Raw genomic sequence first — 21,667 nt, forward strand, 5'->3', positions numbered from 1 at the left:
GTTAAAACACAATATATTATGATATCCAAGTAATAAACCAGTACTGAGTAACGATGAAATAACATGCCATATGGTATTTATGTATTCAACTACACTGATTATGTTTTACAGTTTAATACTTTGTCATTATAAGGAATATGAAATAATTCCCAAATTATGCTTAAAAAAGCAGCAATAAAGCTTTCAACTTTTTAAATACTTTTTGACAGACTCACTCCAAAACTAAGATCTAGAAAGTAAAACAAACAAAACAAAACCCTGATGAAAACAATCGTGCAATCTGTTTTTCCTCCACAATTTTTCTGAAGAGAAGGTTTAATGTATAAGGGGGGGAAAGAAGAAACCCATCTCTTTCTCAAATCACAATTTAAACCTTCTGGTAAAAAAGGCCATGAGAAATAGTGAGGGTTCCTATTGTAATCAAGTGTTAAAAAGCTCTTTTTTAGGAAAGCAGAGGTTTGGGGGGGATTGTACTTTTTTTTGTAAATGATTAATGTTGTTGTTATTACTTAAACAATGAGACCTGGTCACACAATGGACACGTGGTGATGATGTAACATTGTCATACGTAATTGTCAGGAACACCACAAAACCAAAGTGAGGTAGAAATAGCATGACTAGCCATGTTCAATGTTAACTAGCATTCAAAATAAAATCTTTCCCAAGTGTAATTACACTTCATACAAGAAGAGGTAACAGATTTTTTTACTCTTGCAATATAAAGTCAGATGGTTGTGATTCTATGTACTTTATGGTAAAATTAAAAGCTGGTTAAGATAATGAAGTGGGTAAAGCTTTTGCTGACAGCACCTCATACCCAAACCTCTCTCTCACAGAGCTGCAGTCAAGCTGGCTAATCTGTTTCTCTATCAGCTCCTCTCTTTCTCATTTTATAGTTAATTGTGCAGGGCTTACTTGTACAGAGAAACCGGGAAGGACAAAGCACCAGGGCCTTTGTTTTGGTGATAAATATTCATGGAGCAGTGTGACTACCTTCACCTGATCACCATTCCAGGCAAGAACAGCAGTAACTCTTCAACAGCCTTTCCCAAAGGTGGCTTGCAGCACCACAGCTCCTTGGGACCGGCTGCTGCAGCAGGATGAGACAGTGACAGTGGAAAGCTCTGGGCCCCTCTCCCAGAGGAGCTCTGTGCTCACTGCCAGCACTGGGAGCTGCACAGAGCTCTGTGGGCACCCTGCTTGTGCCTGGGGCTGGGGGGAGCATCTCCCTCTCTTCCCTCCTCTGCAGCAAAGGTGACAATGCAGGGAGAGCTGCTCCCAGCCCTGCTGAGCCATCCAGCCCCAGGGTTATAACCAGTATGGCAATGTCTACATTCCCTTACTAAAAGTACCCAGGAATTCAGTCAGCACAGGAAACACTGGAGCACAGGATGGTTGCTAACTTCTTTCTTCTGAGTTTTTTCTTTCTTAATTGATTTTTTTGCAGGCTCTGTCATGTAATGTGCTCTTTTATTTAATTATTGCAAACTAGCTGTGTAATTGCTAGTTGCTGTCCAAAACCAGGACAGTAAGTCATGTAATTCTTAATTTTATTGGAAAGATTAAATAAAACGACTTTCATTGGAAGTTCAGGTTTTTTGGTTTTTTTTTCTAGGACAGCCCTAGTCAGACAAAACCAATGACAAATGTAAGGTGGCCATTCTGGTGTCACTGCAGGAAATACTTTTTTTTTTTCTTTTTGATAGGCAAGGAAAAGAACACAGGACATGAATCTCTCTGATGCTGTTACAGAGCTGAAATGAAACTAAACAAATGCACTGCCTCAGTATATTTTTTTGTGTTTTTTTAAAGGGGGTTTCTATAAACAATTATTTTTATAAAGCACACTTTAGTTTACAATCTTTCATTATAACTGTTATAAATTTTTTTTAAACAACCCGAAATGCGTTCCATATAAAGAAATGGCAAGTTATTTAGCTATCAAGATTTTACATGTAGTTCTCTTATAATTTTTGTACAATTGCATAGACGTGTAAAACTTGCCATTGTTAACAAAACAGTAACAGACTTAGGAAACTACTGAAATCTACAGTATAGTACCACTACCCTTCACAAAAATATAGATTTGTTTTCTTGTAAACTCTTACAGTCTAATCCTCTTTGTAGTATGAATATTATAAAAACCATGCGGAACGCCTGAAGTTGTAAAACACATCTTGCTATTCTAACACCTTGTCGTCGGTCATCACGGTCACTAAGGTTTCCATTGCTCTTCCCAGGTCGTCTGCCATGTGGAAAAGGCTCCCTACATTGTGGCCTGAAAAAGAAAGTCAAAGAGGAAATTAAACAAAGAGGATGTGGCAGCATGTGGATAGGAAAGCTTCACAGATCTGTCATTCTCCACGTGCTGCTCGCTGCCATTCCCAGAGGAGACTCCCAAAACTCTCCTGGATGAGTCCAACAGGTTCTCAATAGCAAAAGCTGCCAGGTTTGTACAACAGTTTCACAGCAACACTGGCTTGAATGGCTGTGGCAAACCACCCTGCAAACAAGCCATCACCCCCCACAGTGCTGAACTTCAGCATTATCAATGTTCACCAAAAGCAAAAATTGAGTCCATTGACACCACAGAAGAGTTTCTGACTGATGCTGCAAGTGTTTGAGCATCCAATGTTCTATCAATGAGACAAAGAGAAACAAACATATCAGCAGTAATTAATGAAATCATTAAAGCCAAGAGGTCTCAGCAGGATACCTGCAAAAATACATGTAATGATGTTCAAACTAAGCAGCTCAGTTCATTCAATCATTTTTAAAACATCCTTTCCTTTTAGGACAGCAGTCCAGCACGAACAAAGATACCACAATTATTAGCTAACTACTAATGCAAGGGTTCACTTGTGCATTTCCCCTCACCCATAACCACTCTGAAGTCCTAAGATGGTACAACCACAACCTCCTACACAGAAGTGATGAATAAATTCACAGTACAGTTCTGGAGATGAAACCTGCAACTTCTCACACTCATGTCACCAATGCAGCAAATGGTGATGGGTAGTAAGAAATGGCTTCATCACAATTAGAGACCAAATAAACTCAAGGCTGGGGAGATTGAATTGAAAAAAATTGCCATTTTAGCCCCTGGCATGCCTTGTCTGGTCTCCCACTGCTGTTCAGGAAAGTATCTCCCTCTTGCAAGTCCTGTGTGAGATTTTCCGAGCTCTATGACTGTCTCAATTACACTCTGGCACCTCAATTAACAGAGACATAATGGTTTAAACAGCTGAACCTTATCTAAAGTCTCCTTCCTGAAAAAATATGACTGAAGAGGGAACATGAGATCTAGGCACCCTACAAGATGAGCATCCAACCAAGGACTGTGTGCTCAAGATTTCTTGCAAGGACAAGGAGGAATGAGCAGACAGAAGGTCTTAAAGCAAACAGAAGGAAATTATACTCCACACAGCACATAATTGTATTACTGAACCCATTGCCACAGGCTGATGTTGAGGCCAAACACATAAATGAGTTAAAAGAGGAGTTAGAAAATAATCGCTGAAACAAGATTTATTTACATGCAAAAAAAAGTGCACGTGACCTCCAACTCAAGAAGTCTCCATGCTGCAGAGTGCCAGCAACTGAACATTAATAAGAAGTGAAGTATTACTAAATAAACTTGTATGGCACCCTGGCCTAAGGGGGTTTGATTTACTCTCTGGGAGCACTTGTGATAGAATATTTATCTGGAAAAACACAGGAAGTGCAATGCCATCTGCCCACAACTCTGGTTCTCAGAAATGCTTTGCATTAGTCTGGATGCTGAGCCCTCACCGTGGTCCTTGAGGAAGGAACACCCAAATGAGGGAGGGACATGACCAGGGCATCCAGGATACACCTTTCATCAGTCCCTACCTGTAATGTGCTGGAGCCTGATTGACCATTGCACTCCTACATGGTGGCTTCCCCTCCTGACACAACTGCAACAGGAATGAATTCCTGAATTCCCTGTGGGGAAAATCAGACTCACCATCCTCTTCCCAATGCTCACATATTGTGATAGTCATGCACTGTTGACATTTCTATGGTAAATAAGAGCCTGGAGTGATCTTTGTTCAGCAGCTTTTATGAAATAGAAAAAATTACCTCAGAACTATTCAGAGAACCATAGAATGATTTGGGTTGGAAGGGATCTTAGGAACCATCTAGTTCTAGCCTCCCTTCCACTCACTAGACCTGACTGCTCAGGACCCCATCCAACCTGGCCTCAAACTCTTCCAGGGGTGGGGCATCCACAACTCTGGGCAACCTGTGCCAGTGTCTCACCACCCTCAGTTAAGAACTGCTCTCTAACATCTGGTTTAAACCTGCTCTTTTTCAGTTTAAAACCACTGTCCCTTGTCCTATCACTGTCTGCCCACATAAAAGTCCCTCTCCCTCCCTTTTACAAGCCCCCAAAAGGTACTGGAAGGTCTCCCTGATGCCTCCTCTTCTCCAGGCTTAAAAACCTTTTTTCTTAAAAAGCTTTTTTCTTATGGGGAACTACTACCACCCTCTACATTCAAACACTAGTTTTATTTAAAGCTGTTAGAGGGTTTTTTTTGTTCTTTTTTTTTTTTTTAATTTAGCATTGATGATACAAAGCTAGGCTGGAACTAAACAAGAACTATTCAAGAAGCTGCCCATTGGACAGTGAGCTGTGCTGTGACACAGCTTGCCAGATAGCAATACAAAAAAATACTTGGTTCTGGTATCTGGTGACAGTTTGCTAACTGCACTAATGTGCAAAGAAACGGATACATCAATCAGCAATTTCATCCATACATCACAAATGTATAGCCATCTTATTCATCCAAAGCAAAACCTTGTAATTTCCTCATCAGCATGACAAGTAACTGCATATGAAAGATTCCTGCCAAGTTTTGGTCAAAACATAGCTTATTTTAAAGTAAATGTATCCTACCACATTTATTTTAGCTGTAAGGGATAATCTCTGTCACTGGCATCATTCACACTGAGATCAATCCAGCAACTTACACCATCACAAGTGAAAATCTGACGAAGCAAGAAGAAAGCAAGAACAGATGGGAGATGCTTCTGCAAACAGAAGCACTGAGCTGCTCTACTCACCTGAAACTCTGTTGAAACTCCATGACTTTATGGGAATATAGCCCTCTGGTATAACCACAGTGATGCTGTGACTAGGTAGCCAGCTGTGAGAGGCTGCCCATGGGGTCAGGGCTCACATTCAGATTTGTTCTGATTTGTTGTTTCTAGAAAACTCCAGGGCTCTTCAGGATTTCAACACTGCTCATTCCCAGGAAGACTGATCACCCTTTTATAGGATTACAACAACCCAGATTGCTAAACTGCAATCTCAAAAATTAATACTATTTTGTTCTGTCAAAAATGGCTCGGTCTAGAAAGCATAACTTCAACCAAAAGCACAAACAAAAATCTTTGCAGATGTATATAGGTATAAACTGCTACATTGTTCAGGCAATTAGAAGTCCTTATGGATCCATTAATCCCTAGGTACTTTTTAATATCTAAAAATTACTAAAATAGTACTTTTTTTTTCTTTCTCTGTTAATTGGTTTTATGTTTTTGAAATAACCATGCCTCGAATCTGATCTCCCTCCTCAAAAGCTGCACAGATGTGTGCTGCAGTGATTAAGGTGATACAGCTCCCTCTCCCCCACAAGATCCACACTCCCTGTCCAGCACAGGTCTTAATTTCCTCTGCATAAAAACTGGACACTCGTGTCTTCTGCAGAGCCATCTGAGGTTAGAGCTCAGAGCATGACCACAGAGCACTGCTGGCTGCAGTGTGTGTTGACAGCTGGACTGTAAATGCAGCAGCAGGGGGACCAGGGTCCCTGGGACAGCCCTGGGATGGCAGGATGGGACAGAGGAGCAGGTGATGACTGTCCAGCCACACAGCTGCCAGACCCTCAGCTGGGTGTCACTGCACTGCCTGCAGGATTTTTGCCTCTCTTTGACATGGAAGTAACAGGCAGGTCAATTGAGACTGCAGAGAGCTGAAAACAAAAGACACGATGATTTCCTGGTACTGTGTGTGCAATGAGTGAACTCCCTTCTCCCTTCTGTCATGTCTGTACTTAGTGCTGGAAATTAGTGCTCAAGTTCACTGCTTCCATAGGCCTGTGCTGCTGCCACTGAATGCTGCTCACTTGGCCTCTCTAGCACTGACATGTAGGACAGTCACATTTTTAATTAAGCAGCAAATGAGAGAAATTGTTCTAAAAGCACTTAGAAAAATAAAAATCAGAGCTTTCCATTATTATTCATATTTCTAAAGTAATGCTATCAAAGAAGGTATTAATTCCATTCTTTTTTTAACATTAAAGCTGAGAAAGTCTTATCCATGCTTGAGGCACTGAAAGGTTGAAAAATGCTGCTGTGCAAGAAAAAAACAAGTAGACACTTTGAAATGCAGCAATAAAGGTCAAAATGGACATGGACAGTATTAACTTCAACTTATAAAATCCACAGATGCCATTTGCTTGGAAAGCAGAAGACACCTATTTCTGCAGACACTAACTACCTCACTTCTAGTCACACAGAGAAAGATGGGTTTCACATCTGCTGAATTAGCTTTTGAGACTCTAATGGAATCAAGGCCCATGGGTGTGGGCACAGTAACAGAATACCAATCTTACACCACAGCTTGTCAGAGAAATAAATGTGGAACATTCTGACTTGAAAGAGTGGATGCAAAGTAAATTGAGAAACACCAACACAATGCAGGGCCTTTTCTAGCAGAAGGGATTTCTAACCCTTTCCTGACAAAAGAAAAATCCTTCCTGTTGGTGACTTGTGTTTTGATACCCTTATTCATATTGAGTAATGCCACAAAATCCATGGGATTACACACAAAGACAATACCAAATGTGAGTAATGGAATCAAAACCAGGTGGGTTTTAAACTACAGGATCTGCCTTTGCACATACAGACTCACACCTAAAGCAGAAGCTGTTCTATACCTTGGCTCATATCCTTCATGAGCAGGCAAATGAACAATTGCATTTTATATTCAGCTGTCCAAGTTACTAATGTCCCTCTGGAAACATTAGTGAGCATAAACTCAGCTCTCAGAGAGTGGAGAGTAGTTTACTTCAGTAAATTTTTTAGGGTTAAACTGCTGGAATCAAATCAGGTGGAATATACCAATTTAAAGTTTTTTTTTTTTTTTTTTTGGTTTGTTTGTTTTTTTTGGTTTTTTTTGGTTTTTTTTTTTTATTACTTGTATCGAGTATGCCCTTTGCAGAAGAACCTTTTTTTGAGTAATATGCATAAATATGAACGAGGATAGTGGAAATCAATGACCTGTTTTTCTAAATGGGAGAACAGTTCTCAGAGTATATGAGCTGAGAACAAGCAGGGCTGAATGTGAAGTATTTTCCACAAAATTTCTGTATTGGTACAGTCTGCTGATGCCATCTCAAGCACCCTTTTTTGATCCTTTTGAGAGGACCTGCCATTCAAGGACAGACTTAATCTGCACCAAAGATCTTACACCTTGAAGTAGCTGAACCTGCTCCAGCACCTGCAGCCAAGGCAGAGAACCTCTGTATTTCAAGGCACCACATCAGGACAAACCCTGGCTTTCCCAGGGTACCCTGTAAGTGACTGGGGGTTCACAGCAGCTCTAAGAACCCCAGTGCCTGTGTTTCCAGGAGCCCCTCCCTCTGTACCAGCAGAAGTTCACACACCAGGTTACCCTTCAATTCCTGCCTCATCCACACCGAACGTCTTCTATGCAGAAAAGGTCATTTCACAGCTACTGCAACTGCACTCAGGCAGTCTCTGAATATTTTATCTTTAATAATAATTTTCACTAGAAATTCATCTTTCAAAGGCTGTATCTGGTTGGCGAGTGAAGAGCAGCTTCACAGAGGAAAAATCAAGGTTCTCTGGAAATGCTTTCAAAGGAGCTGTGACAACACAGTGCAGAACGCTTTCCTCCATTAATGAGCAGTGACACACAAATTCCAAAACCTATTTTGCATCAAACCAACCATGTCTGAAGTGCACAGTGAAAACCACGGCCCATTTGCATTGCTGAATACAACACTGTGGAGCTGGTGAATGTTAGTAGCATTCTTCATTCTGCAATAGCACACCAGGAAATTAAAACACCTGAATCTCTTATACCTCTCAACTCTCATACTTCTACGGAAATATAACTTTTTTAATCACTGGAGATGATGGTTAGTGTACTGGCACATATATGTAAATACAGCTGAGTTTGTAAGCAGAACAGCAAGAGACCCTGGTCTCCCTGTTGTGCTTACACACAAGAGCAACAGAACATGAGTCAATGACTGCAGCATATTTACTGATAACATTTATCATTCATAGGCTTAATTTCAGTGTATTATTTTCTCCTCCCCACTCCTGATTTTCCATCTCTGGGAGCATGTTAGAAAATGTAGATCCCTGAGCTGACGTTGTTTCCACTGAAAGTTGAGAGGTACACCACCTTTACAGCACACATGGGGAATACACTCAGCAAAACCAAACAAAATTCAAAGCAAAATAAACCCACCCCCACCCTTCACCAAACCCAAGCAACCCCGTGCCGTGTCACACACATGCTGGGCACAGAAAGCAAGCTGTGACAAACAGAAGCCATGGCAGTGAGCTTGTGTCTCACTAACCTCTCTCACTGGCTTTCCAGGGGCATTTCTTCCTTTAGGAACAGAGAGAGGAAGTGGAATAAATATCAGAAGGAAAGGAAAAAAAAACAACCACACATGAATATATATTTTATACTGTAAAAGACACTTCAATTTCGGTTTAGAAATTTAACATTAAAGAATGCATTTCTGCTTAAACAAAAATCAAAAGTGCACTGAAATCCACTGAGGATACTGAGCTGAATTTATCCAACAATTGTGTAACCTGTGGCTTGGTTTAACTTCTCAAAAACACTTGAGAAACTACTAATACCAACTTAAACACCTGCCAGTTGAGAATAAGGACTGCAGACCATATCTGAACTCACTTTCTGAGCATCCTAATTAGCAAATTTGAGTACTTCTAGCAATCAGTGTAAGTGGTAAAAACATTTTCCCTCAACATCAAATTAATTTACCCAGACACTTTACATTGTATCGTGGCCTGCATACACTGAGGTATGCATTGATAAACATGCTTATGTATACACATATATTTCACACCTACAGAAGTACACTGGAATGCAACACACTCACATTTAGGACACATATATTGCAAAATATGTTTGCAACATGCTGACCTGCAAGCATGGTAAAGAGAAAAAAAGTTCAAGTAAAAAGGGAAAAAAGAGAAAGTATCTCATCATGTTCAAGTACTACCAAAATGGAGTCAATAATGGGTCTAGCTGCAAAGATGCTCCTAACAAGCCTTCACAGAAGCCGTACTTTGATCATGCTGATTTTTCTCAACACTTCTCATAGCATATTTGTTTTTAGAAAAGGAAAGCCAGGTGTCAATCAACAGCAGGAACACCCCTTTGTCCACCTTCCCACCACACAGCCAGTAACAGTCTTGCTGTCTCCAGAAGCAGTGTCCCACTGCCACTGGCACACTCCTGGCAGCTCTGCCATGGCCAGGCTCAGTCCTAGTGAGAAAGTCACTGCAGCAGATGCTGTAGGATGATCTTTGCCCCAGAGCTGCTGTAAATGATGCAATTCTAAATGATGTGTGGGACATTGGGGAGAGAGACAGACACATATGGGAGAACACACCAGTCAGCATAACAGTAACCTAATTGCTGTTGAGTTTTGCTCTATGGCAGCCTGCAGGAGATGGGACGAGAGGCAATAAACAGCTTTATGGGTATTTTACAAGTTGCAGAACAAGGCCCAACAGCAGAGCAAGGCTGAGCAGAGGCAGTACAGGAGGAGAGGGCAGAGGAAGGAATGGCATCACTGACCAGCATGGGTCTGAGCCACAGATCCCACAGACTCCAAGCAATGGAAGGGCTGGGGCAGCCTCTGAAGGCCTGGACAGCAGAGGTTGCCATTTACTGAACAGAGGAAGTTTTAGTCTCTTTCTACCCCCCTCTCCCCATCAACACACTTCCTATTAAGAATAATAGCAACAGGTTTAATAACAACATGCTCTGCACATGGTTTTTATTCTGCTCCTAAGTGAAATCTCGACTCCAGTGATGTCTGTACCACAGTGCTGGTGCAGAGAGGTGTCACTTCAGTTCTAAGGACTCCACAGGCCTGCCTCATCTTCCAGGACTTACATATATATGTGTCTACACAGCCTGAGACCTCCTCTGGCACTTTTATAAGGAGCCATGAATTCCCTAAAAGATGCTTTCCAAAAGGGGAGGTGAGAATATCTCACCAATATCAACCATGCAACAAAAAATCTTTGGAAAGGAAGATGCAAAATCTATTGCATACTTTGGTAATTTTTTGAGGAAGAGCTCCAGGATTTAGGTCAGCTTAAGGACTCCAGAAACTGCAGCACAGCACAGCCTGGTTGGAAAGAGTCCTGGGGCAGGAATGGGACCCAGCAGGAGATTAGCTGGGGTCCATAGTTTAGCTTGGGTCAAGAAAAGAAAAGGGACTGCCTGCAAGCAAAACAGTAGAGGTCCTAAGAAATGCCTTCCTGTTGGCACAAACACCTACAACTGCAGCTACAGAGTGTTTAATTTAAATCTACATGAGACAGACTGGATTCTGCTTGAAAATGAATGCATTCAAAGGTAACTGGGGTAGCTCAGCATCACACAAAGCAGCTGTGAGGACAGTCTGTGGTGAGTAATCAGCCTAGAATTTGTTAAATGCAGCAAAGATTCACGCTACTACAGCAACAGCTAATTTCTTCTGGAGGAAGATTAAAAAGGGTTTAATGGATTTTACGTTATTTTCCTCTTTGCATATGAATGAATGCGTGTTTCTAAGTTTTAAGGCAAGGAGTGTGATTTAGCATAAACTGCAGAGGAAGAAGATTGTCTATATTGCTGCAGTTCTGAAAATTTGTGTTCTGGAAGGCATCAAAATACATATATGCAATCCTTGGGTGCCTAATTATCTATTATTTCTGCTCAAATCAACATTTCCTGCTCTTATAAAATAGAAGAGGTTTTTTGTTTTTTCATTTTTGTTTTTTTTTTTTTTGAAAGCTACATGCATTGCATCACAGGTAAAGGTACACAGCAAGTGACCATGTCAAACCTGAAAGCAGAGACTCCACCGAAAACTTCTTGCAGGGGTATCTGCAGATCCAGGTCAAAACAGAGAGCATAAAGCAACTACTACACTGCCCCTCTCACTGAGCTCAGGAAAGGAACAGGCTGCACAAAAGGGAGATCTGGGTCTGCAAAGAGCCTTTTTTCTCAAAACTTAAAAAAAAATCTGTTTAAGTTTTATTAAATTAATTACCATATTTTCAGTTTCCACCAGAACTGGGCATTATAAAACATGGAAGACCCAGTCCACCCCATCACTGTCCCAGCTGCAGAGAAGCTCAGCCAGATCAGCTCTGTTGTGCAAAAGGGGAGCAGTAAGGGATCTCAGTCACCTGGGATGCAGGACCACAAAACAGAGAAGGTGACACAATTTAGGAGAGGCCAGGGTATCTCAAAAGGAAGAGTACTTCCAGGATACTCTACAGTACAGTACAGTACAGTACAGAGTACTCTTTCACTGACTCAGTAAAGTGTGAAAAGAAAAAGTCTGCATCATGAGACCCTTTGCTGTCAGAAGAATAGAAACTGTATTATTTGCAGTGCTGAAAGTTGCTAGTTCCACTTAGGGTGTTAGTCCCATTCATGACAGAGTCTGGCTGATGCACAAGTGAGAGGAGAAAATGTGACTGATGTGTTTTAATGTGACTGAGATAAAAATAAAACTACTAAAAAAGGGTGTTACTCTTAGTGCCACTCATTTATTGCTGTGGGGTCTTGTAATTTCACTGCACAACACCACAACTGTGTTAAGCAATACCATGTGAAACTGTGAGGACCAGTGTCTGTCCAAAAGTTCTCACGCTATGCCAGGGCCTCTTAGCTATTTTAAGCCACCATGGTCTCATTTCTAACCAGTTTTGGCTCCTACTTCTTCATTATCTGCCAGCAGGGACCCAGCATTGCAAATCTGTGAAGCTCTCTCACCAGCTTCAGTTAGTTCAAGAACTTCTGCCCCTAAATACCTCTCTGACCTTCATTCATAGAAAGCATTTGCCATGAAAACGTAACTGCAAAACTCAGCCTGGTCCGCCACGAGGGCCACCTGAAGTGGTGAAACTTGTTCATCCTCAGTGCTGCAGGAGAAATGAATTTGGCTTTGAAAATACTGGCCTGCCAATCTTACTTTCTAACTGTGAACCAGTTCCCTGGAGATTTAGTAGTTTGGGCACAAATACAGCGTGAAAATGTTTTCCTCTGTGGCCCATTATTGAGCAGGGTCAAATAAACCACTGAGGTGGCATTTAATGGTAGATTTCCACTAAATGTCAGACCTCTGGCTTTGACATCTGCTTTGAGTTAGCACAGCAGCTGTTTGAAGCAGCTGCAGCAGTTGTGAATTTGCTGGGAGCAGCAAAGTATAAGAGGAGTGGATGGGGAACCTTTTAGATTAAAAAGAAAGAAAAATTCCTTAAGGATAGCAATCATCAGGTATTCAGCAGAATTTCTCTCTTCAGAAATGAAACAGCTTTGGGCACCAACAGCCAGCTGTGCAAGGAGCAGGAAAGTCCTGTTCTCCTTAGGAAATGCCAAGAACTGCCAAAAGGTTAAAATGAAGAAACAAACAAATGAAAAACTCTACAAAAGGTATAAGGTACATAACTTGTTGCATCTGAAGTCTGCTTGTACAGATCTGTGACACGATGTATTTTGCACTTGCTTCTCTAAAATACATTCAAAATGATGCTATGAAGCCTTGATGCTCTTTTAAAAACAACTTTGTGCAGCAAAAGCTTGAAAAATACAATCTTAAGGAATTTATCTCCAGGTGAGTGACAATTACTATTATTTCTTATTGCTTTGTTTTAGAACTTCAAAATAAGAGCCACAGCTTGCTTTAGTATATTGTTTCCCAGTCTGAGCAAGCCTTACTCTCGGGTGCTTTTGACAATATTTAGGCTAAATCTGTCTGTGACGCTCATCTACACATTTATATACCCAAGCACAGAAATTCAGTCCTTTTCTCTCTTCACTGCTTGTTCAGCTCTGAACTTTTCTCACAACCAAAGCCTTCAAAATCCAGTTTGCTTTTGTCATATTGTTCTGAACTCCTTCAAGTTGTTGTTCTTCTAATGGCAGTAGGACACCCAGAATTTTGTCCCTGATTGTTCCCTATGCTGTGACATGCTGATATTTAGCTTGAAATTTAACATGCTTATTTTTACAGGCCACAAAGAAAACATTATTTCATAAAATGATTAGTGTTGGAAAGGACGTTTAACACCATTGAGTTGAACTGTTAACCCAGCATTGCTGAGCCTCCCACCAAACCAAATCCCCAGGTACTACATCTACATGTCTTTTAAATACATCGATGGTTGTTGATTCAACACTTCCCTGGGAAACTTGTATCAATGCTTGACAACCGTTTTCCAGAAGAAATTTTCCCTAATATTGAATTTAAACCTCTCCTGGCACAACTTAAGGCTATTTCATCTTGTCCTACTGCTTGACACATGGGAGGACAGACCAACCCTCACCTTGCTTCAACCTCCTTTCAGGTAGTTATAGAGGATAAGGTCTCCCTTGAGCCTCCTTTCCTCCAGGGTAAACAACCCCAGCTCCCTCAGCTCCTGTATGACAACCTATTTCTGAATGGCAGACTGCATTTCTGATATCTGACAATTTTTCATTTCTACTTAATAAGAATCAATATACCAAAAAATATTGTTTATGGATATGTGCTATTGTTTGCTTGGGTTCATTCTTCTGTTTTCTGAACACCTACTTGAGGTAGGTATTCACACTTGTAACCTGAGATTCAATGCAACTTGTACTGGAAAGAAACAAAATTTCACTTGCACCATGCCTGAGTCCTTAACATTATGCCCTCTTCTCAGGCTGCTTCATCAAATTGCTTTCACTCTTCTGCAACTGCACTTTGATCTTCTGGTAAAGATTAGAAATCTGACATACAGATTACACTCTCAACAGCAAAATGGTTCCTGATTCAGTAGTTTGTTGATATAAATCAACTCTGCTTCCTCTTCTTCTTCCTGCAGTCTTGAAAATTTTAAATCAGAGATCCCTGATGCCTGTAGAATCTGATTGACCACAGCATCTTTCATATCACACTGAAAGTCTACATGAGGCTGCAGCACATCAGATGTTGGATGTAAACTTTGTGTACACAGGCATCAGTTGAATATAACTGAATTAGTAAATCAGGAAAGGGAAGAAAACTTCAGTAACAGAAATTTACATGAGCTTTCAGTAGCCTCTATCAACCAATGAATGGAAATCCATTTGCACTGGCTGCACAAACTATTTCTTACAGAGAGCCTGAGCATTCCTATACCTCAGCCAAAAGGAATTACACTAACCTGGCATTCATTCAAATACATCAAAAGATATATGCAAAATGGAGAAACATAACTGAAGTCCTAATCTCTTCAGCCAAAACCTGGTACAATTCCTGAAAAACTGAACAAGTTTCTCTCCCAGCTGGACTAATCTTTTTGTGTAGCCCAAGAGAGGGTAAGAGACAGATTCTGGCTCAGCCTGTCAGTGCCTTGGCCAAGACCTAAAAGCAAAGTCCCTTGGGAAGCTTGGCTCTGCTGGGCTGTGCCTGTTCCTGGCTGCTGCACCAGGAGCTCCTCTGGTGGCTTGGCTGAGGGGGACTCACTAAAGGCTGTGCCCCCTCCTCACTCATAGCCCTCCATCCAGCTAGAGAGCAGTTCTGCTCTCCATGGCTGCTAGTCAGACAGAGAAGTACATAAGCTGCAATATCTATTGTGAATGCTTGTGGTTATCTGCTATGTTTTCAACACAGTTACTGAATGAAGAAACAAAATAAGGGAATACATTCTCTCTAGCTAAATGCTCACATTTTGCATCGTAAGAATGAAAATCTGAAGTTACAGCTTAATTTACAAAATTAAAATATTATCTGATCTTATCAATTTCACCTCTTTTTCCTACTAAATTTTATATTCTCTCAGTTTGTTTCATGAAGCTTTGTATTTTTCACTAATAAGATATAAAACCATTTTCTATTCTCAGTGAGCAGAAGGTGATGTCTAACAGACTGACCTCTACCTATTTATTCTACACAGGAAATGAACCACTCTATTTCAAATATCTCATTAAAATTTTGTTTCATAAATTGCTATTTCACAGAAAACTAAGCTTGTTTTTAAAAAGAAACACTGCCAGTGTCATCACCTATGAATACAAATTAGATATCACATTTGGTGAATATGGGATACCTACATCTAGACACGTGTGACTATATAAGATCTATGTACAACATATTTACACTAATGATGGTCACTAATAAAACAACGCTGTCTGTTGTAGCCTTGTGCACACAGCAACTTTAAAAATAAGTCCATTTTAATCTACATAGCAATATTAGAAAAGACTTTTCATCTGTTGTCTCTCATAGCAATTATCTAGGGAAAACAAGGGCTGGACATATGACTTTTTTACATAATATTGTGGTTGAGCTGAGTGCAGTTGACAATTTATTGTATTAGACTTTATTCAATGATATATTTCTGAATTATTCCTTCTTTTGATCTATAGCATGAGATCTTACACAGTTTATATTGACTTTTATCCCACTGCTCATAGATGGTTTCTGGTGAGAGCTGAACTTGCTTTGAAAACAAAGGATGGAGAAAACATGACACCATTGAAAGTTTAGTACAGTGGTTAAAGGATTTATCCCTAAAAAAGAACCCCTGGGTGATATGTGAAACTTATGCAAGGGAAGTCTATGCCCCCTTAAATCCACTTATCAGGCTGGCAATACCAGGGCTTTCTCTTGCCAAGAGGTTAATGGCTGAGCCTCTTTTCACAGCAACAGCCAATATCCCAAACTTCCCATCTCCTGCTAGGAATCTCAGCCATTTTTTCTTGGCAGCAGAGTATTTTCTTATGGGCTCAGAGAAGAATTTAAATGAAAAAAAGGTTGGACAAATGAATCCTGGTGATACAAATGCCTATTTTTAGCAAACAACAGGAATGAAAGAAATGAAAACACTGAAAGAAAGGCTGTGACTGTATGAACAAGTGCAGCCTACGCTGCACAAACAAGCACCCCACTCGTTTTTCCTCCATGCCTCTGGACCTGAGGGCTACATGGTTGAGAACTTTGACTTAGAACTCTAATATTATTTCAAACCACAGTCTTGGAAAAAGATAAGGACAGAAGGAAAATGTGCTAAGACATGTATTAAAAAATAAAGCATCAAGGGGATCAACAAAAAAGAAGGAAAGCTGTGAAAAAAGGAACACGGCAGAAAGGAAGCAAAGAAAATGCCTGGGGAAGAAAGAGTCTCAGAAAGACATTGTTCCATCCCCATATCTAGCAAGTGCTACCTGTGGAGGTAGCTTAAGGTAAGGAGGAACTGCTCCTCCACTCTAAACAAAACCGGTTTCTCTACAGCTATTGTTAAAATGAAAACAAAGAGCAGCAAAATGCCTGATACCAAAATACAACCCCCTGAAAACATCAAGGAACAGAAAACACTTTTATCTTCTTCCCTCTCATCTGCCACAGGCAGCAGGCTCACCTCTGGAGCTGGGGAAGGAGTTGTTGAGCTGCTCCATCACTTCCTCCAAACCTGTGCTTGTGTCCTGGGGAGGGCTGAGCAGCTCATCCTCACCTGCAAAGCAAATCCACACCACTGCATGAGAGCCTGTGCTAACAGCTTGTATTGCCCAAGTCCTCCTCAAAGCTAAGGCTGTCCACTCAGACAGATTTTCTGCTTAGTGTACAATAAAAATTTCAAAGGTGAATTTTGTAGACTGTTACTGTTCTCTTTCTTTATAAAGATCTAAGGAAAATTAAATGAGGAACTGGAGACAATTAACACTGTTTTAATTTGTAGAAGGGGATTTAGGAAATAATCTACTCTGGTAAAAGAAGTAGGGTAAAATGTCTGCTAGGAGCATCCAATTCCATAAATGACACTCGTCGTTTCAGCTTCTCTTATTCTATTAATGGAAAAAGAAATTGCTGTTGTGAGTGCTGCTGTTGAGCAGCTTTCTAATAGTGCTGGGTTCATGTTGGCACTGCTTTGCCTAACTGTGCAAATCAGTAGAAACCCAGATTCTCATCTGCATCAGTATTAATATTTCTGACAGTTTAATTGCATCAGATTGGCGCTCCAAGAACACTCAATTGTACTGTAAAAGGGTTTAGCAGCAGTTTAATAAAGCGAAATACATTTCTCCCACTGAATAATTTCTATAACCTGATTATAGGGCAGCAGCTTAATGGGAAATTCAATACATTTTATTTTTACTGAATTTTTTTTTCCTCATCATTTCATATAACTGAAATCCATATGTTGTTTTTAATGCAGATCCTAGCCTCCAATATAAACAAAGCATCTGGAAAAAAACACACCTAAAGGATATACTTTGAGTGAGATTCTCCTTTTTTACTAGATGTCTTTTATCCCTATTAAAACACAAAAGCAATTTTGCCTGTAATAACTGAGTTACATATTTCTTTTGAAAATGACTTAATGACCCTTTATTCTAACATGTCTTGCCCTATTTGAGCAGGAAACTGTCTGATTTTCTTTTAACATTTACATTCTTTAAATGCTGAGGTGCTCAATGCTAGTGAAAAAAACTAGAAAAAGGGATATGAGAGGAGCTTTTCAGGGCTGCCTGTATTTAAGCCAGGAGTTTAACAAGAATTATTTCTGACCAAGAGTGATTTCTCCCACTCCAGCACAAGAAGTGGGATAGAGTGTCTGCAAGAAGCACTTAATTCATATAAATGATGGTCTTTGTATCAGCTTCTTTTATTCCATTAATGGTCTAAAAATAGTTGCTGAGGCTGCTTGCAGTTTGTTCGGCTTTCCAGTGGGGCTGGGTTCACACAAATCAACTCACACCATGAGTTACTTTCACATCAGGCATTGCACTGACAGAGGTGTCTTAGCAAAAACAATGTCCTTGCAGCCTTTGCTGAATGTCAAGATGAAAACTCAAGAGTAAGATCTCACTGATTCTACCCGGCTGAGGATTTTAGCAGCCTGAGAAAAGCCTCCTGGCCCTAAAGATCACAATAAAAGGGCAGTGGTTCTGCTGTCCTGGTCAAGAACTGAAGACTGGTACCAATTTCCAAATGTCCTCATACAAGCTGAACTGCTGACCCTTAAAAAAGTTGGATTTTTTTTATTTAAAATGCATTATTTTAAATATTTTCCTCATTTGGATGACTTTTTTCTGAGCATTTTCTTGTAAAAGAAAAAATAAAACATAAGCCAAGAAACTTGACAGAAGTAAAGATACCTTCAGAGATCAGTCTCCTCTCTTTACCCCAAAGAGCCTTCCCCATTTGTGTTTCTACAAAAGGTATAGAGAGCTAAGTGAGTCTCAAATATTCTGGTGGTACCTGAACAAATTATAGTTCAGGAGAGCCTCTTGCCTCATACACCTCAGAGAACCTCCTCTGGTCCTATACTGCTGGCCAAGGATAAGGACTTTCCCACTGGGACTCCATGAGGAGAAAAGTAGAATCTTTCCACTTGCCCAGGTGTACTTCAAGTTAACAAGGAATAAGTTCTATTTGTAGATGAGGGTGTGAGTGGGTCACTGCCTTTACCAAAACACTGCTGGTGTCACACCTTTCACAGCAATCTCTCCTTGGGAAAGCAGAAAGACAAAAGTGCAGCGGGTTTTCAAATGAAAAAAACAACCAAGGTCTAATTTTAAAAATAAAAACATACAAAAGCTACCACTACCCTGCCTCATTGCCTAGGACACCTAGAGATTCTCGGGATTTTCTCAAAAATTATGACTCCTTCATTCCTGGGCAATGCTTGCTGAATGGGAGCATTATTTACAACACCACTCTGGTTCCCCTCACTATTCAAGGGTATTTTAAGCTGTGCTTCAGAAAACTCTGAGCCTAGCAAGCAAAGCTTTCTGCTGTGAAAGGACACTTGACAAACTGAATTAGTTGCAGTTTGTTAGCCCAGTTAGTAATTCTTTTTATAAGCTCCACTCCCTGCTGCCAACAGTGTGGCTCTGCTGGGTCTCAGTACGATCCTACTGATAACATCTCACTGTCTTCTCACATACTGGCTCAACTGAACCAATCAAATAAAATCAATTTATGTCTAAATATTTGCTTTAAAAAGTTTTAGCAGCTTATATGACTCTATCATGTTAATCAATTAATTCCAGTCTCGCGAGGTAAATGGGAATAATTTTATATTGAGTCAAATTAAAAGAAGTACATTTTTGTATTTTGTCCTACTAAAGGATGAAATATAGAACTATGAGACTTTTAATAAGATGGCTGGGAAACACTGTCTTCCTATCTTTTCTTTTAATTGTATTTTGGTTTATATATTTTATATTATGAAATTAATGACATTTCTCCAGAAAGCTGATTCAAATTACACCACTACTAATATATTTTATCTACTCAGTGTATGGCATATATAAAAAAATATTTCCCCACTAGTAACATAACTAATGAAAGGTCCATTTTTACTTTTTCCATAAATTCCTGTTACCCTGAGGATTTCAACTTCAGCATTCCTAAAGGTACTATTTATTTCACATTTTTTATTGCAGATTGTACAGAACTCATCTCGTTTGATACTGTCATAGGCTGAAATTATTGCTCACACTTGGAATGGAACAAAAAGCCTCCCCAAAAGCTGCATTTCCCATCACAACAGCACTTCAGACACAGCAGAATGTTTCCTCCCATTAAATTTCTCCCTGCCATTGACACATTCACTAATAGCAGTGAAAAGCTCTCACTTAAGCCTTTCATTAATATACATAAAATAAATTTCTCTGTATGAAGCTGAATATTATCATCAGATGTGAAACATCGTCTTGTTGAAGTAATATAAAGATGCTGAAAAGATTGATTGCTTTTTTACTAGCTGAAAATCCTTGCCACTTGGTAATAAATACTTACTAATTATGTAACAGACAGGAAATTAGGAAAGTGCCACATGGCAGTTACTAAAAGCACCAAAATAATAATTCCATCCTCCAGCTACAGAATATTATTATTTAACCTTACTCCACAACTCTTATGATGTTCATTATCACATCTGATGTGATACTTAGAAAAGCCACTAGATGAGCCCTGCCTGTGACAGCTCCATCCTACTGATTGAGCCACAACATATTAAAAATAAGATCACACCATTTAACATGGAGATGACTAATCATACATTTAGTCTCTTAGCCATAATTAATATTATGTACATTTAAATCAGTCATGTCATGCTTAATAACTGAAAGTCAGTTTGAATAGAATAGTTAGCTTTCCAGTGGCATTTGTTTTCAGAAGTCAAGCCCTGGCTGAGCTTTGTGTTTAATAACAAAATATCCAAGCTACTGGGTGTACCATGATCAAAAGCAAAGCCTGGATCATAATGAAGATACGAAGTGTAAACGGCCAGATGACATTGAAGATCATTGCAAATGTCTACTTCATTTCATTTGAACTAAACGGAAAAGTGTTTTCTGTCTTTAATTTTAATTTCTGGAAAATGGGTCGTAATTATTTTTTGTGACAACCTGAGCTTCGTTATCTTACCCATTGTTTCTGAAGTCTGGCTGCCAACTACACGAAGAAGCATTGGCTGACTGCTGCCTGACCTCTGCAAAGAGGTAGAAGGAGATGACAGTGTTGTACCATTCACCTTGGCATCTGCCTGGGGCTGAAATTGAAGAAAAAAGTAAGACATTGCTAGTAACAGCTCACTACTTTATAATTTTTATTTATTCCATAAATACACACAATTTTCAGCCTGTTTTTAAGTAAATTCATCCACGCAACCAATGCATTTTAATTCTGAATAAAACAAGGAAGAAGACTAAATAAGAACACTGAAACCCGATTCCACATTCTCACTTGCAGCCTGTAAAACAATTTTGTACTTTCCTCTGACTGGCCTCTGCAGATATGATTTCGTGGTATGTTCTTGTTATTGATAACACTTCACACCCTGTTTGGAAAATGACTCTTCAGAGACCTGGAAGAAATGCCTGAGGACTCACCTGCTCCAGCAGCTGCCTCAGCCTGTGCAGCTGCGACTCCAGCTGTTTGTTGTGATCCTCCAGGATCTGCATCCTGGCTTCCAGGCGGCCCTTGTGCTGGCGGAGCAGCTTGGCTTCTGCAATGAGCTCAGCGTCCCGCGGGCTCTGCGGGGAAACCGGCATCATCTCCGGGGGGGACGGCAGCGGGGACAGACCCTTGTGCTCGTGCTGCTGCTTCAGGCGGTCGTACTCTGCCTGCAGGTTCCTGTGGGAAAGACAAGGGGCAACAGCTTATGGCCCCTGCATGGGGCAGTGACAAGGCACTTCCTCTCGTGTGCTGTGGTGTGTCTGTCTCACTTTGTAGGGGTCACCTGCACCACCTGCCTTTCCCTCTCCTGAATCCACACACCTGTGGGTTTACTCCCTGCAGATCTGCACGGATCTGGTATTAGATGGATCTGGTATTAGATGGATCTGTGGCTCAAGTTGCCTAATTGCTCTTGGCATCACCAGAAC

At 40.3% G+C, this 21,667-nt stretch overlaps 1 protein-coding gene across 7 annotated transcripts in view; it reads right to left on the minus strand.

The window, feature by feature from the left end:
- Positions 1–1,428: 1,428 nt before the first annotated feature.
- DMD (dystrophin) overlaps positions 1,429–21,667 on the minus strand; it is a 1,135,346-nt gene continuing 1,115,107 nt past the window's right edge. For 5 of the 7 annotated variants that reach the window (XM_056512754.1, XM_056512922.1, XM_056512842.1 and 2 more), the window contains 4 exons: positions 21,173–21,416; positions 20,709–20,832; positions 16,693–16,785; positions 1,429–2,278 (listed from right to left, as the gene is read on the minus strand). In XM_056512754.1, the coding sequence (XP_056368729.1) occupies positions 2,181–2,278; positions 16,693–16,785; positions 20,709–20,832; positions 21,173–21,416 (559 nt within the window). In that variant the 3' untranslated portion in view covers positions 1,429–2,180. Of the gene's footprint in view, positions 2,279–8,642; positions 8,675–16,692; positions 16,786–20,708; positions 20,833–21,172; positions 21,417–21,667 lie in introns of all 7 variants that reach the window. The other 2 variants (XM_056513174.1, XM_056513265.1) reach the window with 1 other exon arrangement.

Source organism: Oenanthe melanoleuca, chromosome 1, assembly GCF_029582105.1.
Source record: "Oenanthe melanoleuca isolate GR-GAL-2019-014 chromosome 1, OMel1.0, whole genome shotgun sequence".
Lineage (NCBI taxonomy): Eukaryota > Metazoa > Chordata > Aves > Passeriformes > Muscicapidae > Oenanthe > Oenanthe melanoleuca.